Genomic DNA, 24059 nt, shown 5'->3' with positions numbered 1-24059 from the left:
TAAATGAAAAGGTTTGTACCATTTTTTCTTCTCAAACATCAACGGTTAAAATTGAGCAAACTAAACAATAAACTAAAATGATGATTTATCATTTTAAAAGTTTCAATTTAGTTCATATATTGTAAGGAAGTAATTCAAATAATCACTACCACAATTAGGTATTAAAAACTTGTTGGTTGGTTTTAAATTAACATATTAATCTACATGGTATGGTGTTGTTTATGTTGAACACCAAAAATTAGTAATTGGGTTTGTAAATCAACAAAATTTTCTTTAAAAAGGTGAAAAACAGAGAGAGAAAATTTAATTGTTAAGGGCAGGTTGTGGCCTGCCCCAAGAGAAGAGAACTCAAAATCTGGAAACCCATGTGGTAGAAAGAAATACAATTGAATTGACAGCATCAAACACATGATATTTATATAAAGAAGAGAACGGTGAGTGCTCTTCCTTCTCCGGATTAGTTGTGGAGTTGATATTCTTCTTCTTCCTTAACACCATATTTCTTTGACCTTCTTTCTCATCTCAATGCTGTAATTCTTCTCCAACCCTTTTCCCCCGTTCCCCCTTTCTGCTTCTTCTTCTTCTCCTTCTTCTCCTTCTTCCCAAACCACATTTTTCCTCTCTCTTTCATTCTGTTTCTGTCTCTATGTATATGCCCGTGGTCAATTGGTTCACAACAGTAGAAAGTAAAATAGGGGAGAGAGGTGGACACATGCTCTGAGGGTTTGAGCTTCCTCTTTGTCAAAACATTGCCTGAATTCTCTCCAACCCTTTCTTAGCTCTGTCCTTCCTCTCTCTCCCTTCCTCTCTTTGCCATCTACGCTCCCTTTTCATCTATTCTGTGCTCAATTGGCACGTTTTTCAATCAATCATATTGAATGTGTCGTGATTTGTTCTAAAAGGTTGAAGATTTCAGGGTTTACCGGCGCACCCAGATAGCAAGAACTATCAGGTTTAATGAGGCGTCGATTTTCTTTCCTATAATCAATCCACAAGGCAGATTAATTTTGTTCTTTGTTCTTTTTTCATCATCCCATTGTCGACAAACTTGGGTTTTTTTTTTTTTTTTTTTGGGTTCACATTAAGAGTTTTCAATCAATTGTTACGCAATCATAACTTCCTTCTTTGGAGTACTAGGGTTTTGAAGCTATAGCATAGGGTTCGCGTCGGTTTGTATACCCTCATTCAGCGCCTTAAGGAATTAGGAATTTGGGTTGAAAAAGAATGGTTTTGTGTATACCTGTGTTTCTTTTGTGTTGCTCGAAATTTCCCTGAGGTTTGGGGTGGCGGTATCTGGGTTTCTGGGATTGGCTGGAACATGAATCGGAGGGTGAGGAGGAAGGTGACAAGAAAAGGGAAGGAGAAGCTGATTTTTCCAAGCTACCCTGAAATTGAAAGTGAGATTGCTGATTTGGACAATAAACAAACTGTAGATTGGACTAGTTTGCCTGATGATACAGTCATTCAGCTTTTCTCTTGTCTGAATTATCGTGACCGGGCAAACTTGTCATCAACTTGTAGAACATGGAGATTTCTTGGTTTATCTTCATGCTTGTGGACTTCATTTGATCTTCGAGCGCACAAAATTGATGCTGCAATGGCTGCTTCCCTTGCTTCTAGGTGCAAGAGTCTTCAGAAGCTCAGGTTTCGTGGGGCAGAGTCTGCTGATGCAATAATTCTTCTTCTGGCAAAGGATTTGCGTGAAATAAGTGGTGATTACTGTAGAAAAATTACTGATGCTACACTTTCTGCCATTGCAGCTCGACACCAGGCACTTGAAAGCCTCCAGCTTGGGCCAGATTTCTGTGAAAGGATCAGTAGCGATGCTATAAAAGCAATAGCTATTTGTTGTCATAAGTTGAAAAAACTTAGGCTTTCTGGAATTAGGGATGTCAATGCAGAGGCTCTCAATGCTCTATCAAAGCATTGCCCTAATTTGCTTGATATTGGGTTCATTGATTGTCTGAATGTAGATGAGATGGCCCTTGGAAACGTATCATCGGTTCGTTTTCTCTCAGTTGCTGGGACCTCAAATATGAAGTGGGGTGCTGTTTCACATCAGTGGCATAAGCTACCTAACTTGGTTGGTTTAGATGTGTCACGAACTGATATCGGTCCTGTCGCTGTATCAAGATTAATGTCATCATCACAAAGCTTAAAAGTCTTGTGTGCCTTCAATTGTTCAGTTCTAGAAGAAGACGCTGGCTTCACTGTCAGCAAATATAAAGGCAAATTGTTGCTTGCCCTTTTCACTGATGTTGTGAAGGAAATAGCTTCTTTATTTGCTGATACTACAACGAAAGGGGAAAACATGTTGTTAGATTGGAGGAATTTGAAGAATAAAAGTAAGAGTTTGGACGAGATAATGATGTGGCTTGAGTGGATCTTATCTCACAATCTTCTGCGTATTGCTGAGAGCAATCAACATGGTCTGGATAATTTTTGGCTCAATCATGGTGCAGCTTTGTTACTTAGTTTGATGCAGAGCTTACAAGAGGATGTTCAAGAAAGGGCAGCAACAGGTCTTGCAACTTTTGTTATCATTGATGATGAAAATGCTAGTATTGACTCTGGAAGGGCAGAAGAAGTTATGCGGCGTGGTGGAATACGACTCCTTCTAAACTTGGCAAAGTCTTGGAGAGAAGGGCTTCAGTCTGAGGTGGCAAAGGTAAATTTCATGTGGATATACTAACTGGTATATAAGTATATTACAAAACTTTTTTTGGTTTATTCCATTTTGATGATAATTGAGATATCTATTATATTTGTACCCGTTGTATTTACGATGCTATTAGTTGTAGTTGATAGGTTTGAGCCGAAATAGCTTTAACATGCTTTTCCTTTGATTGTAGGCCATAGCAAACTTGTCTGTGAATGCTAATGTTGCAAAGGCAGTAGCCGAAGAAGGTGGAATTGATATTCTTGCAGGTCTTGCAAGATCCATGAACAGGCTAGTTGCAGAAGAGGCTGCTGGAGGATTGTGGAATCTTTCTGTTGGCGAGGAACACAAAGTCTGTTGTCTGCATATGTATTTTTCTCAGAAGTAGCATTGTTGGACTCTTAACCTCTAGTTCTGATAATGGATTCTTTAAATTAAAAATAGGGTGCGATTGCTGAGGCTGGTGGAGTAAGAGCTTTAGTTGATTTGATATTTAAATGGTCTTCTGGTGGTGACGGAGTTCTTGTAAGTGTCACCACTTCATTATATGTTTTGGATATCTACGAGTGTCTGGCGACTCTATTTCTATCTCATCTTCATTCCGTTATTCTCCTTTAGCATTACCCTTTTGTAAGTGATGAATTGAGTTCCTCAGGAATCACAGATTTTAACTTTGTTTTACATGTATTTTCAGGAACGTGCAGCTGGTGCACTAGCAAATTTGGCAGCCGATGATAGGTGTAGTACTGAAGTTGCTTTAGCAGGTGGCGTGCATGCTTTGGTGATGCTTGCTCGCAACTGCAAGTTTGAAGGAGTGCAAGAACAGGTGACCACCCTGTTGAATAACAATGATTTTTTTTTTCGTCAATAAAAATTTGGGTCCTAAAAGTTGCATAGTTTGATTATTCAGATGAGATTGAGGGCTCCATTTCTTGTTGGTTGAAGTAACTTTAGTTTTGGTTCTTTTCCTTCTGAAATATGCATGTTCCTAAATTATTCTTGATCTTGACATGAATTTATACTCCCTACAATGAATGCTATGTAAACCTTTAATTACCATTGCGTTAGCCTATGGCTATACATTTAAATTTCAAATTCTAGCTCATTTGCCCTTCTAGAATGCAGCAAAGGATGCTTGAATAAGAAAATGGAAGATTTTCTCACATTCTATCTTGCTCATTGTGTGAACTCCATTGATTAATTTGCTTTTAGGGCATTTCATCTATGTCTTCTCTTTTGAAGGTCAGTGGGTTCAATTAGAAGATCTATTCGATGGATTTTGGTGAGGTGATTTCTAGTGCCTTTTCCATGATTCCATCTCAATTCAATCTTCTTTGGTAGATGGAGAAAGTTTTTGGCATTGATATTTATGATTTGTTGTCTTACCTTAGAAACATTTTGTAAGGGAGAGTTGAATGATGTAGGGAGATGATTTGGTGTTTAAGCGACAAGTGTTTCAAGATGAAGGAAGGTTCTAGTCACCGGAGGACCTCAAATATGAGGTGTTTAACAAATTGATCATTGGTATGGAATTGAATGAAAGACCTTTGGAAAATTATATATTAACCTCGTCCTGGTGTAACATAAGGGTCAATCTATTCGTTCTCACTCTATAGATTTCTAGTTCCTAGCAACTAGAAGAGGAAGAACCATTATTTAGCACTTCTTTTCATGAGGTCCTTACCTCCTTCGTGGGAGATGTTTGCCTTTGGCCCTTTGGAGTCCTTGTCTGTCCAAAGGTTGTTCCTACAATTCTTTATTCTTGTGTTTGGTCAGTATCTCCCATGTAGAGTGGTTTTATTTTCTCTTCCTTATTGTGGCAGGTGAATTACCTTTCCGAAGAAGGTTATGGCCTGTTTGGTAGGCGATTTGGATTTTCTTTTATGTTTTTAGATTCCCTAAGCTCAGTGAACATGCGTTTGGTAGGTAGTTTGGATTATGTTTTCGAAAAATTGTTTTTGGATTTTGTGATCAAGAAAAATCAAATTTTGAAAAGAACATCTTTATGTTCGCTGTGTATCTATATTTTCAAATTTTAAAATGCAGAATTATGTTAGTAAAGATAAAAATGATAAAATATTTCATATTATAAACTTAATTATTTTTGTAAAACTAAAATATGTATTATATAATATATTATATATTATTTGATATTACAAAATAAATATTATATTTCTTTTTTCTAACCTAAAATAAGTTCATAAATTAATTAGTGATAATTTATATTCAACCTAATATTTAGTGAATAACTATAATTTGTTTTATGGTTTATAAATCTATTATCAATCATTTTTGAAAATTAGTTTAAATTGAAATTTAATTTCTGAATCTGCTACCAAACACATATCTGAAAACATGAAATAAAACTTTGTTTTCTTTGAAACCCTTGTTTTCAAATTTCGGTTTTCAAATTGCCTTGGATCAAATTTCGACTCGGAGGCCTATTTTGGTTGGGCCACTTTGTTGTATTCTTTGTGAATGGGTGGGGGAGGGCCTCAATCATATTCTCTGTTGATGTAATTTGTCGGTGCTGTTTGGAGTCGTTTGACCTTTTCTTTTCTAGCTCTTAGGGAGACGATGGAGGAACTCTTTCTCCGTTCACCTTTTATGTGAGAAATTATTATTTTTGTGGGAGGTTAAGGCTTGTGCTATCATGTAGGGTCTTGGGAGTGAGAAATAATAGAATCTTTAGAAGTAGGAGAGATCTTTTATCGATGTTTGATCAGATTCTATGATTCTCTTTGGCCTTTGGTGACAAGACATTTTTGTAATTACCCATGTCTATTTTACTTATGAAGTTGCTTTTTGTAGGCTTTATTTTTTAATGTGTATTCTTTCACTTTTTCTCTATGGAAGTTTGGTTTTTCATTGATAAAAGAAAATAGCCCGTGGTTGCAAAATCCATCTTTATTCAGTAGTTCAAGAAAGGAAAGAGATAGATGTATTATACTATTATAGAAGATATCAATTTGGGTGCATCCTTGCATGGAATCTGGGTCCAACTTGTAAATAATTTTCTTTTCTATCGTCTTATTTCTGATTAGAGGTTTCAGCCCAATTCATTTCTCTTTCCTTTTTCCTTTTCACCTAGGAATTCCAGGTGGGGTTTACATCTTCAACATTAATCACTGGCAAGAGTGTTTATGATTCATCTTATTCTTTATTATTTTTTTAAAAAGAAAACGAGCCTCTTTATTAATAAAGTGAAAAGAGACTAATTCTCAAAGTACAATATACAAAGAGCAAAAGAGAACCTAAGGATCAAGAGGCGTACCCGGGCATCTCAACTAGTTCACCTTATTCTTTATTTGGAGCCAATATAATTAGAACTTGAAAAAATAATTGGTTTGCACAATATCTATGAGATAGAATACAATAATGATGAATCATCACCTTTTGACACTGGGCGAACTCCACATTAGTGATATTTAGCTAACTCTAACTATTACATTTTTGGGCATCTTCTCATGGCGAGGCTTCGATGAACACCTCAAACGACCATGGGGAGAACTTCAATGCTTGGGGAGAACTTCAATGCTTACATTCGTTGACATCTTTTGGGTATTAAAAAACATCTTTTTGGTATCATTGAGATGGCTTAGATGGTTCTCACTAGTTGCTTAAGATCGTATGCCTTTGTCATAGTGGTAATATTAGTATTATAACACTATTGTAAGTATGTTTATCATATTGCCCTTTATTGTCCTTTTACCTTCTCCTAGATAGGCAACACTGACACACTTGTATGTATGTGTGTGTGTGTGTGTATAGTAAATGGAATAGAATATGCATTTAAAAGTTTTCTTATGAGTTAGAGAACCGTGGTTCAACTTAACAAGGTAGATGGAGATGAGATAGTTTTATCCTTCGGTATGTCAAAGAGAAATTGGAGGTAAAGATACCTAAAATTCCTTATTGATAGTGGCCTAAAAGAGGCACCTTTTAGATGTCTCTCCTCGGAGTGCATTGTTTACTAGAAAAGCGGGAAGTTACTAATCATCCTTTTTTTTCATTGTCGTTTAATAGTTTATATGGTTTCTTGTGAATGGTTTTGATCTTAGGTGATTTTTTCTTGAGAATACTTTGGCAATTGATCTTTGTTGACTCTCCCATGAAAAGGAAAGCTTAGATTATTTGGTTCAGTGGTTTTTGCTATCGGTTGAAAACTTTGATCGGAAAGGACAAAGTTAACCTTTCACGTTTCTTAGGCTTTTGAACTTCACAGCTACTCCAATTGTTGTATTCCTTGTATATCCTTTTTGCAATTATGATTAATGTGTAAATCCCTCTAGGCAAGTAGCGAAGCGAGACTACAATTCCATGTCGCTTCTTGATTTTGTTTGGAGTTGTTGGCATGAAATGCTCTTCGAGGAGGTGATCATGGGTGCTATTTTCAGTTTAAGGAATCTTCAATTGTAGGGACTTGATGGTTTCATTGTTGGATAATCGGGGAAAAAAGTTGGACACTCTATACAACTGACTTGTTTAAGGTGTTCCAATTTTTGATAAAAGTATTCAAGGTATTTTGAATGAGAAAGACGGATGAAACATATATTTGTTTGAGCCTAGAAAGGAGAATCTTGATTCATTAGCCTAGTCACATGTCTCGACTAGGTCATTGGTCACTGTAATATTTTTACCGAGGGACTTTGCAAGTTTCTCTCAATGGCTCCTGTTGAAGGAGGCAAATAGTAGACACTATCCATTTGGGTGCAGAATCAATGGATGAGTACGTTAACAATCACAAAAAAAGGCTTATTTCTTAAAATAAACTATGTAAAAGCTCATGTCAACGTGGATTGGTTTCTTTCTAAATGCCCTTATGGAATAATAATAGGGGTTTGGGATGAAATAGAGAATGGATCTATGGATGCCTTTCTTCTTGCAACTTCTTCATCCTAATTAATGGAAGGTCCAAAGGCACATTCTAGATGCTTCAAAATCGACTAGACAAGACGTTCCCCTCTACTTTGTTTTGTTCATCTGCATAATCAATGCCTTCCGAAAATTTTGTAGAAACTTGTAGAAGGATATAACATTACTGAATGTTTTTCTTGGGATAAATAATTGAGATTTCATTGAGAAGATGAAAGAATGTATGGGGGAATATAAAAAAAGGTTCACTAAAAAGAAGGCCAAATCCCAACTAAAGAACCAAACTCCAATTTATGGGATCAAAGCAAGCTCTTAATTACAAAAAGGTCGGACAATAGACGATCATAAAAAACATCAATCCTAGGATCCTGTCAATCTGTCCACCTCTCAACCTCTCTAAACATTATCCTATTTCTTTGCAACAAAATTGTTCACAACACAACAAAGAAACCAGACTGCTATAAAACTTTTCTTTTATCTTGAAATGGGAGATTCAAGAGCACCTCCTTAATCATGGTGCCACACTCCCTACCATGTGCCAAATATAAGTGTAACAAACTCAAACATTTGCTTTATAAGTAATGGGCAAATTGACAGCCCATTAAATATGGTTAATATCCTTCTCCTCCCCCGTGCACAGAATGCACCAATACAAGCCCAACCCGACAAAAAGTCATCTTTGGATACAATTCAAGGTATTGGTTCTTATGTGTAAAGCCTGCCACACAAATAATTTGACCTTATGGGGATTTTATTCTTCCAAAAAGAGGAGAAGATATAGGCATATGGTGGGAACAAGGTTACACAAAAGAATAGAAGGAATAACACGAGAAACCTCATGAATGATTAGGAGTCTATAATCTAACATCTCTTCTCTTTGGGCGCACCTAAAGGTTGTGAAGCATCAAAAGTAAGATAAACGCTTTTGTAGTTTCTCTATTAGATAGAGGCTAACAACAACCAAGGAGCATGAGGAAAAAGGGTTAGAGGAAGCCAAAACAAAATTCATCAAGTGAAGTTCCTTGATGGAAAAGTGATAGAGGAAACTCTGCGACCCACCAACCCTTCCATAAGTAAACCTTAGAGCGTTCTCCAACGTTACATTTCTTACACTAGGAGCAGAAAGGGAAACTTGAAGAAATAACTAACTAGAGGTTGTTAGACAAACCTTAAGACCGCACATTGTACCACACACTAAAGGGTGATTGCCATATCTGCTCATAATAGTCCTATGTCTCAAAGCATATAGGTATGAAAAGAACCCCATAATCATTTTGGTTGCAAAGCCTCAATAGGGAGTATCCTTTTTTTTTTGAAAAGGAATTTTTTTTTTTTATTAATATAATGAAAAGAGTCTAATGCTTAGATTACAAGGAGACATAATAGTGCAAAAAGACGAGATAAAGGGATCAACAGGTGCACCTGGCCACCTCAACTAGGGAGTATCAACGTCTTGATACCTAACCCTCCTAAGGGTAATAGTTTTAAAACCACATCTCAGGTATCAAGATGGGACCTTCTCCCCCATCAACCTTTTTAACAGAAATCCCTAATAATTTTCTCAGTAGCTTTGCTCACCAAAACCAACATCCAAAACAAAGACAAGAAATAATTAGGGATGGATCGATTGGATAACAATTAATCTACTTCCTTTGGAAAAGAAGGATCTTCCTCTAGAAACCAAACACTTTTGCACCTTTCTGACCACGTGATTCCAAAAAGATTGGTACTTCGAGTTATCACCCAAGGAGAACCCTAAAATTGGCATCCTAAAGAGGACGAGGGATAATTAGGGATGTCATTTAAGTTCTCGATTGGATAAGATTTAATCAACCCCTTTGCTTCATCATGGTGTATTCTCTCCAACCATTTTAATAGCTACAGCATCTTGGAGTTCAACCTCAACTGGAGAGCATTGATTCTTTAAATGCTTCCTTTGATTAATAGGGAGACATCTAAGAAATGACAATGTGTATCTCCTCTCTTTGTTGGATTTCTTAATTTGATAGGAGAGAGTTGGATATCCATTTTTTGGCTGGGGGTGTTTCGATAAATCTTTATTTTTCTTCTTTTTAGAGACCTCTCTTAAGTCCTCAATTTACTCCTCTCTTTGAAAGGTGGAAATCTAAATAAAAAAAAAAGTCATTCTTTTTGTGACAGGTTTTAATTGAAGAGGCTAGCATGTTGGACCATATTCGGAGGCATTCATCCTTTCTAGTTAATGGAGTAACTCTCAGAAACTTCAAGATGATTTTATTAATAATGATCAAAGTGATGGCTAAATAGCCTATTTATACAACTCTAATGGTGACTGGCTGGGTTGGTTAATTTATAACTTGTAACCTGTTTAGTCGGTTACAAAGACTTAAGCTAACTAATTTAGAGACATTGACTAAATTATAGATACAAGATTGTAGTTGGTACTTGTAGGGAGACTTCCTTCATTAACTCCATCCGCTCGAGAAAGGATCAAACTCATCCCTGAGTTTGTTTATGTGAGTTAAAATGTATCTGATGGGTGATAGTGGTAAATGTATGAGAGATTAATGTTGAACTAATCTTCATGGTAGGCGGTAAGTCGATTTGATATGCATTTGGTCCAAACTTGGCTAAGATGGGAAAGGACCAATCTTCTTGTTAGTAAGCTTAGAATGTAAACGAGTAGGCAGTCTAGACTTCTTTAAATGAACCATAACCAAGTCTCCAACTTTGAAACCAACTTGTCTTTTATGTTCATCTGTCTTCGATTTGTATGATGCAGTAGCATTCTCTAAATGTTGGCGAACTTCCTCATGTACTTCATCACTCTTTCAGCCATTATGCTTGCTTCAACACTTAGATCGATAGTAGTAGGTAAGTTTGCAAGATCTAAGGTTAGTTTTGGGACTTGTGTGTAGACAATTTTGAAGGGGCATTTCCCAGTTGAATGGTTGATCTTGTTATTGAAGGAAAATTCTGCCTGAGCAAGTGATAAGTCCCATTGACGAGGTTTGTCTCCACTCAAGCAACATAGGAGGTTTCCAAGTGTACAATTTGTAACCTCTATTTGTCCATCAATTTGTGGATGACTTGTTGAACTGAACAGGAGGTTAGTGCTGAATCTTTTCCATAAAGGTTGCTAAAAATAACTCATGAATTTGACATCTCGATTAGAAACTATACTCTTTGGAATTCTGTGTAGATGAACAATTTCCCTAAAAAATAAATTTGCAACATTCAAAGCATCATTAGTCTTTTTACAAGCTAAGAAATGTGCCATTTTTCTAAATCTATCCACAACTACCAAAATGGAGTCATATCCTCGTTGAGTTCTTGGTAAACCAAGGACAAAATCCATGGAGAGGTCTTCCCAAATATTATTGGTATAGGTAATGGAGAGTAGAGTCCTTGGTTTGAGCTAGAGCCCTTAGAAGTTTGTCATATAAAACATCTTTTTTCAATTGAGGCCAATAGAATTTTGAGGAAAGAAGTGCTAAAATCTTATCTCTACCAAAGTTTCTTGCGAGACCACCCAAATGGGCTTCTTTTAAAAGCAAATTTCTAAGTGAAGTGTGTAGGATACATAGTGTGTCATTTTTAAAAAGAAATCCATAAAAAATGTGAAAATCATTAGTTGAAAGGTGATAAGAACAAGCATACGAAATGTCTTTGAAATCGGGGTCAATAGGGTATAAGTCAATTGTATGATTAAAAGTTATAATTTCTCCTTTAAGTAGAGTTAGAAGTGTACCTTTACGACTTAGTGCATCAGACACTTTGTTAGTGTTAACTGTAGTATGTTTGATGACAAAGTCGAACCTTTGAAGAAATTGTATCCATTTAGCATGCATGCGACTGATAAATTTTTGAGATTGCAAAAATTTTAAAGAAAAATGGTTAGTTAATAAAATAAATTCTTTTCCAAGTAGGTAATGTTCCCATTGTTTTAGTGCTCGAACTAAGGAATAGAGTTCTTGTTCATAGGTTGACCATTTTTGCCTAGAGATGCTTAGTTTTTCACTAAAGAACTCGATGGGTGTTTATCTTGACTAAGTACAGCTCCTATCCCTATGCTAGATGCATCTACAGGAACTTCAAAAGGTTTTAGGAAATCTGGAAATCCTAGGACTGGAGTTGTACTTGATGCTTTTTTGAGTTCTATGAAGCTATTAGTTTGTTCATCCCTCCAAGTGAAAGGTATTTTAACTTTTAAACATGTAGTTAATGGGCTAGCAAGTACTAAAGGTTTTAATAATTTTTCTATAGAATGATGCTAATCCTAAGAAGCTCTAAATTTGTTTTACGAATTTAGGTTGTGGCCACTATAGAATAGCTTCAATATCCTTGGGTCTACTCCAACTCTGCTTGAACTAATTAGGAATCCTAAAAAATAAAGCTGGTTTTGAAGAAAAGAACATTTTTCTTTTTTTAAAAAAAAGTTAATATACAAAGCATTTTCTTTTAGCACTTGAAAGATAGTACATAAATGTTCAATGTGTGCTTCGTGAGTGTGATAGAGTCTCAATTATATATTTACTGTTTTGGCTCAAATAGCCTAGGAAGGTCGAGACCCCCCTCCTGATTACAAGCTTAGCAAGCTCAGTTTCTACAATAAAATGATTCATACCCCCTGTGCTTCTACCCTCCTATGTTTATAGCAAATAGTCATCTCTCTCTACTAACAGAATTCCCCCTTTACTAACCGAATTTGTTATAGATTTGGTGGTCCCCATTCTAACTAATTTTATTCTCTTCCACATTTATATTTGTGCCCTTCTCCCCATTCTTCTTATTGGCCCTTCTTTCATACCGCCTAAATATGGGAGGTCTATCAGAGTGCTACTGTAAATTAAAATATCATCCAAGTATACTACTACAAATTTATCCAAGGGAGCAAGATTTGGTTCATTATGCGCATAAAGGTGTTGGAGCATTTAAGAGATCAAAACGCATGACTAGACTAACCATTCTAAAAGTCCTTCATTCGTTTTAAATGTTGTTTTCCATTCTTCTCTAGGTCTTCGTATTTGGTGATATCCACTTCTTAGATCTATTATGGAAAAGATGGATGCTCCTCCTAAGTCCTAATTAATCTAATCAATCCGATAATCGTGGGATAGGGAACTTGTATTTAATAGTGATTTTGTTAGTTGCCCTACTATCTAGACAAAGTTGCCAAGAGCCATCTTTTCTGGGTGCAAGTAAAGCTGGCACGACACATGGGCTAAGGCTAGGTTGTATGTGCCCTTTCTCTAAGAGACTATGTATTTGAGTGTGTAGTGCTTCATATTTCTTAGGGCTCATATGATAATGGGGCAAGTTTGTTAGGTACTACCCACGATCAAATCTATGTGATGTTGGATATTTTGTAGGGGAGGTAATTGTTTAGGTTCTTTAGAGCGAGGGGAAAGCTTTGAGCAAGTTAGAGACATGTGGATCTAAATTGGCAATGTTAGGTGATTCAAAAGGATCTTGTTTAACTACAAATGCTAAGAGAGATTGTTCTTTTGAATGTAAAAGAGCTTTACTCGAAGATATGAGGAAAAGTTGTTTCTTACCAAGAGGGAGGAGGACAACCTTCTTACCATCCAAATGAATTCATATGTGTTGTCTCGTCTGTTGTGGAATGCTTTATTGTCGTATTGCCACGGGCGTCCCAAAAGAATGTGGCATACGTCCATTTCGAGAACGTCGCATACAATTTGATCTTGGTAAAGGCTGCCTATGGAGTATCTAGATCTCCTTGATAGCTATTTCTCCCTTCTTTGTAATCCAATTGACCTTGTATGGATTCAGATGTGGTTCCGCTTTGAGGTTCAAGGCAGTAACGATGGTGAAGATTAAAGAGTCTCGGAGAAATCTTGAAGAATCTTGGAGCTAAAGTTTTTATTAATTATCAAAATCTAATCAATACAAGAGAGAGATTCTCTATTTATAGAGAATTACATGTGGGTTAGGGTAACTAATCTTGAATTTACTAAACTATCCCAATTCCCCTACATCATATTCTATCCCTCCCCATAAAAAACCGTCCTTGAGTTTTAAAAAGAAGAAAAACAAAATGAAACAATTAAGAAATAAAATAAACTTGTACAACGGAGTATGGCCGAACAAACCTCCTACATCAAAAACAAAAATATTATGGAAAAAAAAATCCAAAACATAAAATTTCCATCAAGTTCATTGAGACTTCAAGGGTTGTAGGTGTGCGAGTACCCATCGATCAAGGCAATATCGCTAATCAAATAAAAGAACATTTTTGGCCAGCTAATTATAGTTATTTTTCCATAAGCACATCGATTGCCTTGGATTTGATCCCACCAAGCCGATGCTTCACTCTTTAGTTTCAAAGAAACTAGTTTAACCTTATTGTTTTCCAGGGTTCCAAGTAATCGAAGAAATTTTCCACATTTTTTATCCAATCTAAAAAGATCTCAATGTTCATCTTCCCATTCTATGTTGGAATATTGATTATCATTTTGTAGTCGGTTTCTTGCCTCCAATATGGTTGATCTTGCCAATCTTGAATATAATCTTAATCACACGTCTTTGCGGTTGAATGGGAGGAAGTTGCCTTTGGAATAAAGGATTTTCTACATGATGATGAGTTTGAACTCTTGGAGGATAAATGGGGAGGACTATGGTATTCTTCTTCTTCGGATGAGTCATAATCTAAGCACATCAAATGTTGTGAAATTGGTCTTATTTGTGGATAATTTGGGACTTGAAGAAGGTATGTAATAGGATTAGGCATTAAAACTACTATGTTGAAATCTCCTCGAGGTTTTCTTGCTGGTTCTTGATTTCTTAGAAGAACTTGTTGGTTATTTTCTTGGTTTCTTGGTAAGACTTGTTGGTTATTTTCTTTCTTTTGCTGAAAATCTTGAAGTTGCCTTTGAATTTCTTGGCTATTTTGTTGATCACACCCATGAAAATCTTGATGAAAATCCCCACGTTCTTGGCTGCAGATTGGATTGTCGTGTTGTTCTTGATTGCGCAGATGGTTATGGTGTTGTTCTTGAATAGGCATTGTATTATTTGGAGCTGCAACATTTGAAATCTTTCTAACTTTTTGAGTAAGATTTTCTACAACTTACTGGATGCACAAATTGAAGTACCACGTTGTTTCGAACCTGATTCTTGGACGCTTTCTCAAAATCTTGCCTCAATTTGGTCAATGTTCTGTCGAGTAGCTTCAAATGGAACTCGTTCTTGGATAGTTTCATTGATTTGCAGAACTTCCTTGTTCTTTCGGTTGTCTTGGACTTGCAAGTCATGTGACTCCTTTGGATTTTGAATGTCTAAACACTGCAGAATTTTGAGCCAACATCATCCGTAGGTCTCCCAATTTAGTCTTGATGTCATTCACGGCTGTTTCTACTGAGGTCACTCGGTTCTCCAAGGCCTTGATCGAAGAGGAGGCTTCTGCTTCCATGTTGAAGGTGATTCGAAGGAAGAATGCGTGTTGGATATAAAACGCTCTGATACCAATTAATGGAGTAGTTCCAAGAAACCTTGAGATGATTTTATTAATAATGATCAAAATGATGGCTAAAGAGCCTATTTATACAACTTTAATGGTGACCAGTTAGATTGGTTAATTTATAACTTGTAACCTGTTCAGCCGGTTACAAAGACTTAAGCTAACTATTTAAAGACATTAACTAAATCATAGATACAAGATTGTAGTTGGTATTTGTGGGGAGACTTCCTTCATCACTACTTTCTTTTGGGCACAAACTGGTGCATTCTCTATCAACACTTTATAATTTGGAGATGTCAGTTTGCTTCTTCGCTTATGGATCACTTTTGGAGACTTCCTTCATCACTACTTTCTTTTGGGCACAAACTGGTGCATTCTCTATCGACACTTTATAATTTGGAGATGTCAGTTTGCTTCTTCGCTTATGGATCAGTTTTGGAGGAGTTTAGGATTTTTCTTGCTTGTTGTAGGGACTATTGTTCTTTGATTCACTGAGCCTCTCTGTTCCTGCCCTTCCAGGTTAAGGGGTTTTTGAAATTGAAATGGAGGCAAAAATGGAAGCATGAATATCATTGAAGACTTGCAAAAGGAATCAAGTAAATCAAAAAAAGCTACTTCTATGACCAAGCTGAGTGATGCCGGGAAATAAGGGTGACTATTCAAACTGCATAAACCGAATCATTTCTAAAAACCGAACCGAACCAAACTGAAACCGAAAAATGCGGTTCGGCCAGGTTTGAAGAAAATTTGAAACCGAATTAATTTGGTTCGGTTGGGTTTTCAATTTCAAAAACCGAATTTGAAACCAAACCGAACCGTTTTTAACTAATATATATATATATATATATATATATATATATATATCTTTATTTATTTATTTAGATATTTAAAAAAAGAGTAAAATCGAATTTAAAATTGAACCGCTTTTAATTTAAAGAACAAAACCGAATTTTAAACCAAACCGAACCGAACCGTTTTTTAATTAAAAAAAATATATAACAGATTTTTTTAAAATGCCAAAACCGAAGTTGAAACCAATGCGGAAGTTTGAACCAATAAATCGGTTTGGTTTAGTTTCACATATTAGAAAATTCGGTTCGTTTCAGTTTGACCACCAAACCGAACCGAGTTGAGTTGAGCCGAGCCGAGCCGTTTCCACCCCTACCGGAAAGCAAGAAATGAGGAATTATAGACTGAAAGGCTTTAGATGAAGTTTCATTAGAGAGGAATGATGCCAAAAAGAGTTTGGTAATGACATGAGAAAATACGTGTTGAGAAGCTGCATTTGTTACTCGAAGCCAAGGAGAGGAGGATTGAAGAAGCCACGAATGAACTAGGTAAAGCAAATATTGCACAAGATGACGATTCACTCTGTCAAGAAGGAGATGGAGAGGCGGGTGGATATCTTGGTCGGGGAAAGGGATTTGATGGAGAAAAGCTTGTTAGATGCCATAGTAGAATTGATGAACTGAAAACTATGGTCAATTAAGCTATTGCTAATTCAGAGAAAGCATTGGCATTTTTGAAGGAAACTTGTTTGAATGTTTGTGATACTGGTGGTTATGAGAAGGGAGAAGTGGAAGAGGCTTTTTCTGAGCACAAGTTTATAGAAGAAGTACAGCCCTTTGTCGAACATTTGGATGCAATAAAAATATCTTTCACAAACAAGGAGAAAATGGTGGAAGAAATGAAGCAACAAGCAGAGGAACGGAAGAAGAACTTCTTCACCATAGTGACTGCAGCAACAACAATTTTGGCGGCTGTTTCTCTTGTTTATGTTAGCAAAGGGTTCTGAGGCTGAGGCAATAGTTGTTTGTCAACACTTTTTTTGTTAGTTTCAATGAAAGCATTGTTTCCTATAAAAGTGATTTGAGATGACAGTCTTTGGGGTAGAGTCGCTTAATGTCTAGCCATGGTTGAAGTAGAATCATGGCATCACAGAGATGAAGATAGTGGGATTGTGTTTTGTGGCACTAGGCTTTCTCCCTTTGACTTATTCAATAGCCACTAATACTTTTTCAATAATTATGGGTGTCCTTGACCTTGACAGCTCACACAAGTCAATTAATACCTGGATATAAAATGCCGGTGGAAACTTCCCTCTTTTTTTCTCTTTGAGATAATGATGGTAGACTTTCTTGTGCTCAAATATTGGTATGTAAGTGCATTATCTGTCACTATGTATTATTATAATATTAATATGGCTCATATATTTGTTGCTACTTTTATTTGTCATGAACCCTTTTCAGCTGTCAGGAATGAACTGCTCACAAGCAAAAAAAAAAAAAAAGTCTAAATCTGCACAAGTTTCAAGTGAAAAATTGAACAATTTGAAATTGTGCAGGCTGCTCGAGCATTGGCTAATTTAGCTGCCCATGGGGATAGCAATACAAATAACTCTGCTGTTGGACAGGAGGCGGGTGCACTTGAAGCACTTGTCCAACTTACACATTCTCCTCATGAAGGTGTCAGGTAGTTTTGCAATGATTTAATATGTTTCTTTATTATTGTTGGTTTTACTATTTATGCGTAGAATATCATCCAATCTTTGTTCAAACTTTTTTTCATTTTGTCTTTACGCCCTCAGATGCCAAAAATGTTGAAAATAGACTATAGCATAACCTGCTAGAGGATGAAATGACATCTAAATAATAAATTCTATTCATTTTCACCATGGATGTTACACATGCTGATGCAAATCTTTTAAGTCTCAATCAATCTTTCTGGATGTTTTTCGACTTTCTTTGGTATTTTTAGGATCATTTTGTTCCATTCTTGGGCAATCTTTAGGATCTTTGAATTTAGTTTTAGTTTTAAGGCTCATTGTATTTGATTCTTGAGAGTCTGTATTTATGTATGTTTTTTAGTTGATTGTTAGTTTTAACCTGTCATGCCGTTAAAATCCCTATTTAAGCTGGCTGTAAACACTTTTGGAGGTTAATGAATAATATTCTTTTGAGTCTTATTTAAGTTTCTATCACATACGCTAAGGGAATAAATCCAGGTCGTCTGGTAAGTTTAAGTATTGATTTTGCTGAGAGTAAAGGATTACTGAGAGAACTTCAGTTAAACTTATATTTGTGGGAAATTCTCCTAAATTGTAGGTATTTAATTTTACCGAAATTAGGACAAAAACCTTTTAACATTTGTACTGAAATAAAATGTTCATAAGGTGGGTCTTCTGTATCTTTCAGCTGTATGGATACTCTCGGTGTGAGAAACTGTGAATCTTGGATAAAGTACATAATTAAGTTTTAATCCAACATATTATTTTTATCTCATGGAATAGGCAAGAGGCGGCTGGTGCCCTATGGAATTTATCATTTGATGACAGAAATAGAGAAGCAATTGCAGCTGCAGGTGGTGTTGAGGCATTGGTAAGATCCTTAACATTTTCCTTAAATTATTCATTATTGTAAAAGCTGATCGGACTCATGTAGAATGTCTGAATCAAATAAGGAATGAAAAGAATCCAGCCTTATCTACCTGCTGGTGAATCACCCAGACTCATTATTGTAGAGGTTGACTGGATGTATCTCACACTGTTGAATTTTTGCCTGCATGAGATTTTAAAAAAGTCATTCTTCATGTGGTGTAAGCTTTGATGATTAGATGAGATTACATTTAGTTTTTGGTAAACTTCACACGAAGAAAAAGGTTTGGAATTCGTACTCCGTTTAACTCTAAATGGAGAAATTTTCCTTCTACAGTGGAATACGTATCTTCTTTTATTATGTATGCATTAGATTTTATTTTTTGATAAGAAACAATAGTTTCATTATCAATAAGGGAAGATACGAAAAGGAGACGAGGGAAGTACAAAAAGCTTCCCAGTTGGCATAAATTTGAAGAAAAGGAGAAACTACAAAAGTCACTTGAGAGCACACCAACTCGAAGCAAAAATTCTCACACTCCGAAAATGACTCAAAGCTACTCTCTTCTCCGTGGATTGTCCTATTATTTCTTTCAAACCAAAATTTTCACAACAGAGCTGCCTGCCTCATTTAGCCACAAAGTCTTTGCTTTGCCTTTGAGATCTACCCCACAAATCAGCTGGAACATGGCCTCTGGGCAATTAATATGGAAGCACCAGCTTTCTTTTTGGATAAGAATATGGAAGCACCGGCTAACCATGAACATTCCGAAGATTTTCTCAGTTGCCTCAACTCCTCTCTGCTAGCCTTACACAGATCAAACCAGTTCAGGTTCAAGCAGATGTTAGGAATTCTCCTTTGTGGGGCTAAGCTTCCCGTGAGTCAAAATCTATTGATGTAGTAGGATTAGAGTAAATTAGGGTATCTTGTTGAATCTTTATTTGATTAGGATTAGGATTTGTTTCCTTGGTTTATTAGGATTAGTTTCTTTGATTAATTAGGATTAGGATTAGTCTGCATAACAATTCTCTATAAATAGAAGAATTGTTTTCTTGTATTCGTAACTTTTGAATTTTGATTCATGATAAAAACTTTGATTATTAGAGATTTCTCTCATTTTTATCCCTTTAGGCTACATCAGTTGAGCCCATTCCTCCACCTCCACCTCTTTCTCTTCAAAACTCCTTCTAAACCGAAAATCTTACCCTACCACAGTCTAATTTGCATGGGAAATGGATAAGCCCTTAGAGTTAGCGGGTAGAATCTTGGGAATAAAAGCTGGAACGAAGAGTTTGAAATGGAATAATTTTATTGTCTATTTCTAGTCAGAGTTTTGTGCATTTGATATCAAATGAATTATTTTTCTTTTTCCTTTATTTTGATTGAAAAGTGACCTCCATTAGAAAAACCTAGAGGAGACAGCGAGAGATGCTTTGAGTAATGTCAAGTAGACATGCTTTTGTTAAGCTCAAGTGTTTGGGTTCTATCATTTCTCTCATCCAGATCTCCCTTTCCACTGGAACGGCAGCTGGAGGAGAACTCCGTGATCAACTCACTATTATTGAAGGAAGAAGCATACTATGCTTCCAACTAAAGGATCTAAGAAGTGGCAAAGAATCATTTTTGCCATAAAATCTTTCTTACTGTTGAAGGAAGGAGCTGTGAGCTATCAAGTGTTTTCCTCCTTAAAAAAATTCCTCAACCCTATCTTTGGTCTCAGAGCTCATATAGGTGAGGTAATAGAAACTATTCTAGATACTATGAGAAGAAAGCAGTGATGGAGAAGCAGAAGTTGGCGATGGTCCTCTGAATTATTTTTTTTTTGCAGAGGATGTATTGTTTTGGTGGAGGCTTAAAAACACATTCCTCATATATGTGGGCTCTAACCTTTCTATTATGCTTGTGGCTCACGCTTACTGTTCTCCAAATGACCTGCCCCCTCTAAAGTCAATTCTGGCATGCAAAGTTAGAAGAGTTAATGCTTATGGTAGCCACTAACCTTATAGTAGCTTTGACCTCACCAGCTCAGAAGCACCGAAGATGGAAATGAATTAAAAGTCCAAAGTTGAGGGTTCACCCTTTTATAAGCAAGGTTAATATGGATATTAGGAATGCAATAAAACCTGAAAGCCTCTCATCATTATTCTCTGTTTTCTTCTTCTTCTTCTTATTATTTTTTTTTTGAAAAGGAAACTTCTCTGTTCTCTTAATTGAAGTCAACATAGATTATAGTGTATTGTTTTTCCAACTGTCTATGCCCATAAATACTATTTTTCCAATCAAGATATGAACCATTTCAAAATATAAGAAAAGTAGGATAATATACTTGACTGGAATATGTTATATGATGATAAGCTCACCCATCGTTTGCATGTACATTTTTATTTATTTATTTATTTATAATTTTAGGTTGCTCTAGCACAATCTTGTTCAAATGCATCCCCGGGTCTTCAGGAACGGGCTGCTGGAGCTTTGTGGGGATTGTCAGTTTCTGAAGCCAACAGGTATAAAATTTGGGGTTCGGAGATGGTATCACCTAATATATTGCAGAGGGTAGCAAGCCAATAAGATTTGTTAATCTTACTGCAACAAAGATTCTTATATTTAAAAAAAAAAAAAACCTTAGGGGGGATGAATGCATTAGTCAACTAGTCACTATGAAGTGTGCTGGTGACGTAGAGGGTTTCTATAGGATATGCCTTGTATTTTTAGTATCATTCCCGTGGTAAAGAATTTATGGAAAATTGGCTTGAAGACTTTCTTGATTATGAATGTCTAGCTAGTTCAGAATCAGATATGGGAAATTGTCTTTTTTCCTTTGCAAGGATCTCTGTTTGGTAGTTTGGAAGACAATGATAGGAGTTGATTAATTACTTAATGTAGGGTATCATTGTCGTTTAAGAAATAATGTCTTCTCTTTAGAAAAATCTGTCCATAGTTTTGCTTCTAAAGGTTTTGATTTGAAGTAATACTATCCTATCCCTGCCATTCAGTTACTTTTTCTTCTTTTACATTACTTTCACTGATGATATTTTTCTACGTGAAGGCCAGGTTCAACTAACCTTTTTCCTTTTGGGTTTTTTTAGCATTGCTATTGGTCAGCAAGGGGGCGTTGCACCATTAATTGCTTTGGCACGTTCAGATGCTGAAGTAAGGATTTCAAATTATTCTCGAGTTTCTTGATAAGGAGCACTCAAATTTGATAGTGAAATATGTGTGAATGTTCAACTGAACTGCATATTTACCATTTATACACTGAACTATTTAACGTTATTTATTTTCAACAGGATGTTCATGAAACTGCGGCTGGAGCTCTTTGGAATCTTGCATTTAACCCCGGTAATGCCCTTCGTATAGTGGAGGAAGGCGGTGTTCCAGCCCTAGTTCATCTTTGTTATGCATCAGTATCAAAAATGGCACGCTTCATGGCTGCTCTGGCATTGGCTTACATGTTTGATGGGAGGTACATGGAATGACTTCACTAGATCCACAGACATGTTGCCTTCATTTGTCTTAATAGAAAAATAACTTACGTTTAGATCTTCAACCTTTTGCAGAATGGATGAATGTGCCTTGCCAGGAAGCTCATCAGAAGGCATTTCCAAGAGTGTGAGCTTAGATGGGGCTAGAAGGATGGCATTAAAGAACATTGAAGCATTTGTCCAGACATTTTCTGATCCACAAGCGTTTGCCTCTGCTGCTGCATCCTTGGCGCCTGCAGCATTGGTGCAAGTAACAGAACGAGCTCGTATTCAAGAAGCGGGCCATCTGCGATGCAGGTTCACTCGAACCTCTTGTATTCTCATGCCCATTCAATTTAGCATGCTCACGTTTTTTATGCCTATGGATGTTGGGTAGTCAATTGTCTTCAGCTGAACTTTGTTGTTGATAACAAAATTTGCATTGCCTGCTCTTTCCCTTCAGCATATGATGGATGTCCATTCTAGTTATGCTTATGTTTCTTTAGAAAATCGATTAAAATTTTCCTTTAAATTCTTTTACAAAATATTCAATGTACTTTTAGCTGTTTGCTTCTTGTATGCAAGAATGCTTGTCAGGGAGGAATGTTGGTTGTGAAGCAAGGAAATTTTTTCTTAAAAGTTTTATTGATCTTACTCTTGTTTTCGAATGTCTTAATTTTTCATAACTGTTAGTGGAGCTGAAATTGGAAGATTTGTTGCAATGCTTCGAAATCCATCACCTACACTAAAAGCATGTGCAGCATTTGCTCTTCTACAGGCAAGTGCACGGATTGAAGTTCAGTGTTTTTCCTGATTTTATAAGCCACCCTTGAGTTCTGGCACAAATTTTCTTCAATACATGTATTCTTCCATATGCAGTTTACTATCCCGGGGGGTCGACATGCCTTACACCATGCAAGCCTTATGCAGAATGCAGGAGCATCAAGAGCCCTGCGTACTGCAGCTGCAGCAGCAACTGCCCCATTACAAGCGAAAATCTTCGCTAGAATTGTTCTTAGAAATCTAGAGCACCACAGCATTGAATCTTCCCTTTAAAGACAAATTCAACATAAATCTGCGACTGAAGGTGAGTTCTTGTTCAACTCAACTCATGGAGCTTAAATGAGCTGCATGGCATGCCCGAACCAGGCGCTCTTGTAAATGCCCCCATTAATCATATACCGAGTTTCTGATGCCAAGTAGTACACAAACTATATGGTTCGACTTCTCAGCTTCACTGTTACTTCCTGGTCTATTACCTTTATCAGAAGCGTCAAAAGGTCGTTTTCGAAGCATTTTCTTCGTGTACTTGCAGTCTGCATTCTATCAGAATTTATATATACTGATGGTACTTTATGCAGGGAGTTGATAAGAAGCACATTACCTTGAAACCTTTTTTTTCTCTTCTTTTGGGTTAGCCATTTTGTTTTGGTTGTTAATATTGATCCTGATGGTATTTTCCCTGTAATGATAGAAGTTCTAAATATGCTAAAGATTGTACAATGTTTAGCTCTCATTTTTGCAGTTGGACTGGTTGAAGATAAATTAAGGATGTTTAGCTATCAAACTTCATTTAATTTAATGTTTATCCAGTTGAGGGTCAAGTTGTTTAATAAATGGTGATGATTTGAATGAACTGAGATGCAAAATCTGGGTTTCAAACCAAGTATGTCCACATTGTTAAAAGGTATTAACTAAAACATTACTTGCAAAAACATATTTTAAAGATTTTGATTATGATCTTTCATTACATGAATGTAACTGTTGTCCAACTATAGTTCACTTTATGGCTGAACTCTGCAGAGAAGAACCTTATTGGATTCTCACTTAGGTTTGCTTGAGCATTGGATATTCGCAAACACCATTACTATTCTTCTAGTTGATTTTTTATTCACTCGGATTGACACTTGTATTATTAAAAACATATGCTTTTGTTTCAAAAAATAGTTTTTGCCAAAAATGTTATAGATCTAAATTTTTGTTTTGCTTATTGTTGAATTGAAAAAAGAAAAAACAAAACAAAATTGGAATTGTGGAATGTGCATACTTTAGATGAGCCAAGGTTTTAAGATAAACTCACGTTTCTCTGAAAAAGAAAATTAAGAGATAAATTAGTTTAGATTTTAGCTTAGTTTAAATGGTTAAATTGTACCAAAAGAAAGGGTTAAAATTAAGATATTGATTACCTCATTTACAGATATGCTTAAATTTTTTAAATTGCTTAAAAA

General features: G+C 36.1%; 1 protein-coding gene across 1 annotated transcript; it reads left to right on the top strand.

Moving 5' to 3' along the window:
- The first annotated feature begins 305 nt into the window (after positions 1 to 305).
- Positions 306 to 23467, top strand: ARABIDILLO-1. Its single transcript, XM_039030863.2, has 12 exons — positions 306 to 2668; positions 2853 to 3011; positions 3104 to 3184; positions 3354 to 3485; positions 17341 to 17468; positions 18286 to 18373; positions 20780 to 20874; positions 21457 to 21520; positions 21658 to 21833; positions 21928 to 22149; positions 22525 to 22609; positions 22711 to 23467. The coding sequence occupies exons 1-12, from the start codon at positions 1319 to 1321 to the stop codon at positions 22885 to 22887; spliced, it is 2757 nt and encodes a 918-aa protein (XP_038886791.1). The 5' UTR covers positions 306 to 1318; the 3' UTR covers positions 22888 to 23467.
- Positions 23468 to 24059: the final 592 nt, after the last annotated feature.

This window comes from Benincasa hispida, chromosome 1, assembly GCF_027475165.1.
Source record: "Benincasa hispida cultivar pf3 chromosome 1, pf3_genome.v1.1, whole genome shotgun sequence".
Lineage (NCBI taxonomy): Eukaryota > Viridiplantae > Streptophyta > Magnoliopsida > Cucurbitales > Cucurbitaceae > Benincasa > Benincasa hispida.
Note: the sequence above shows the minus strand (reverse complement) of the source record. Positions and strands in the feature narration are given on the sequence as shown.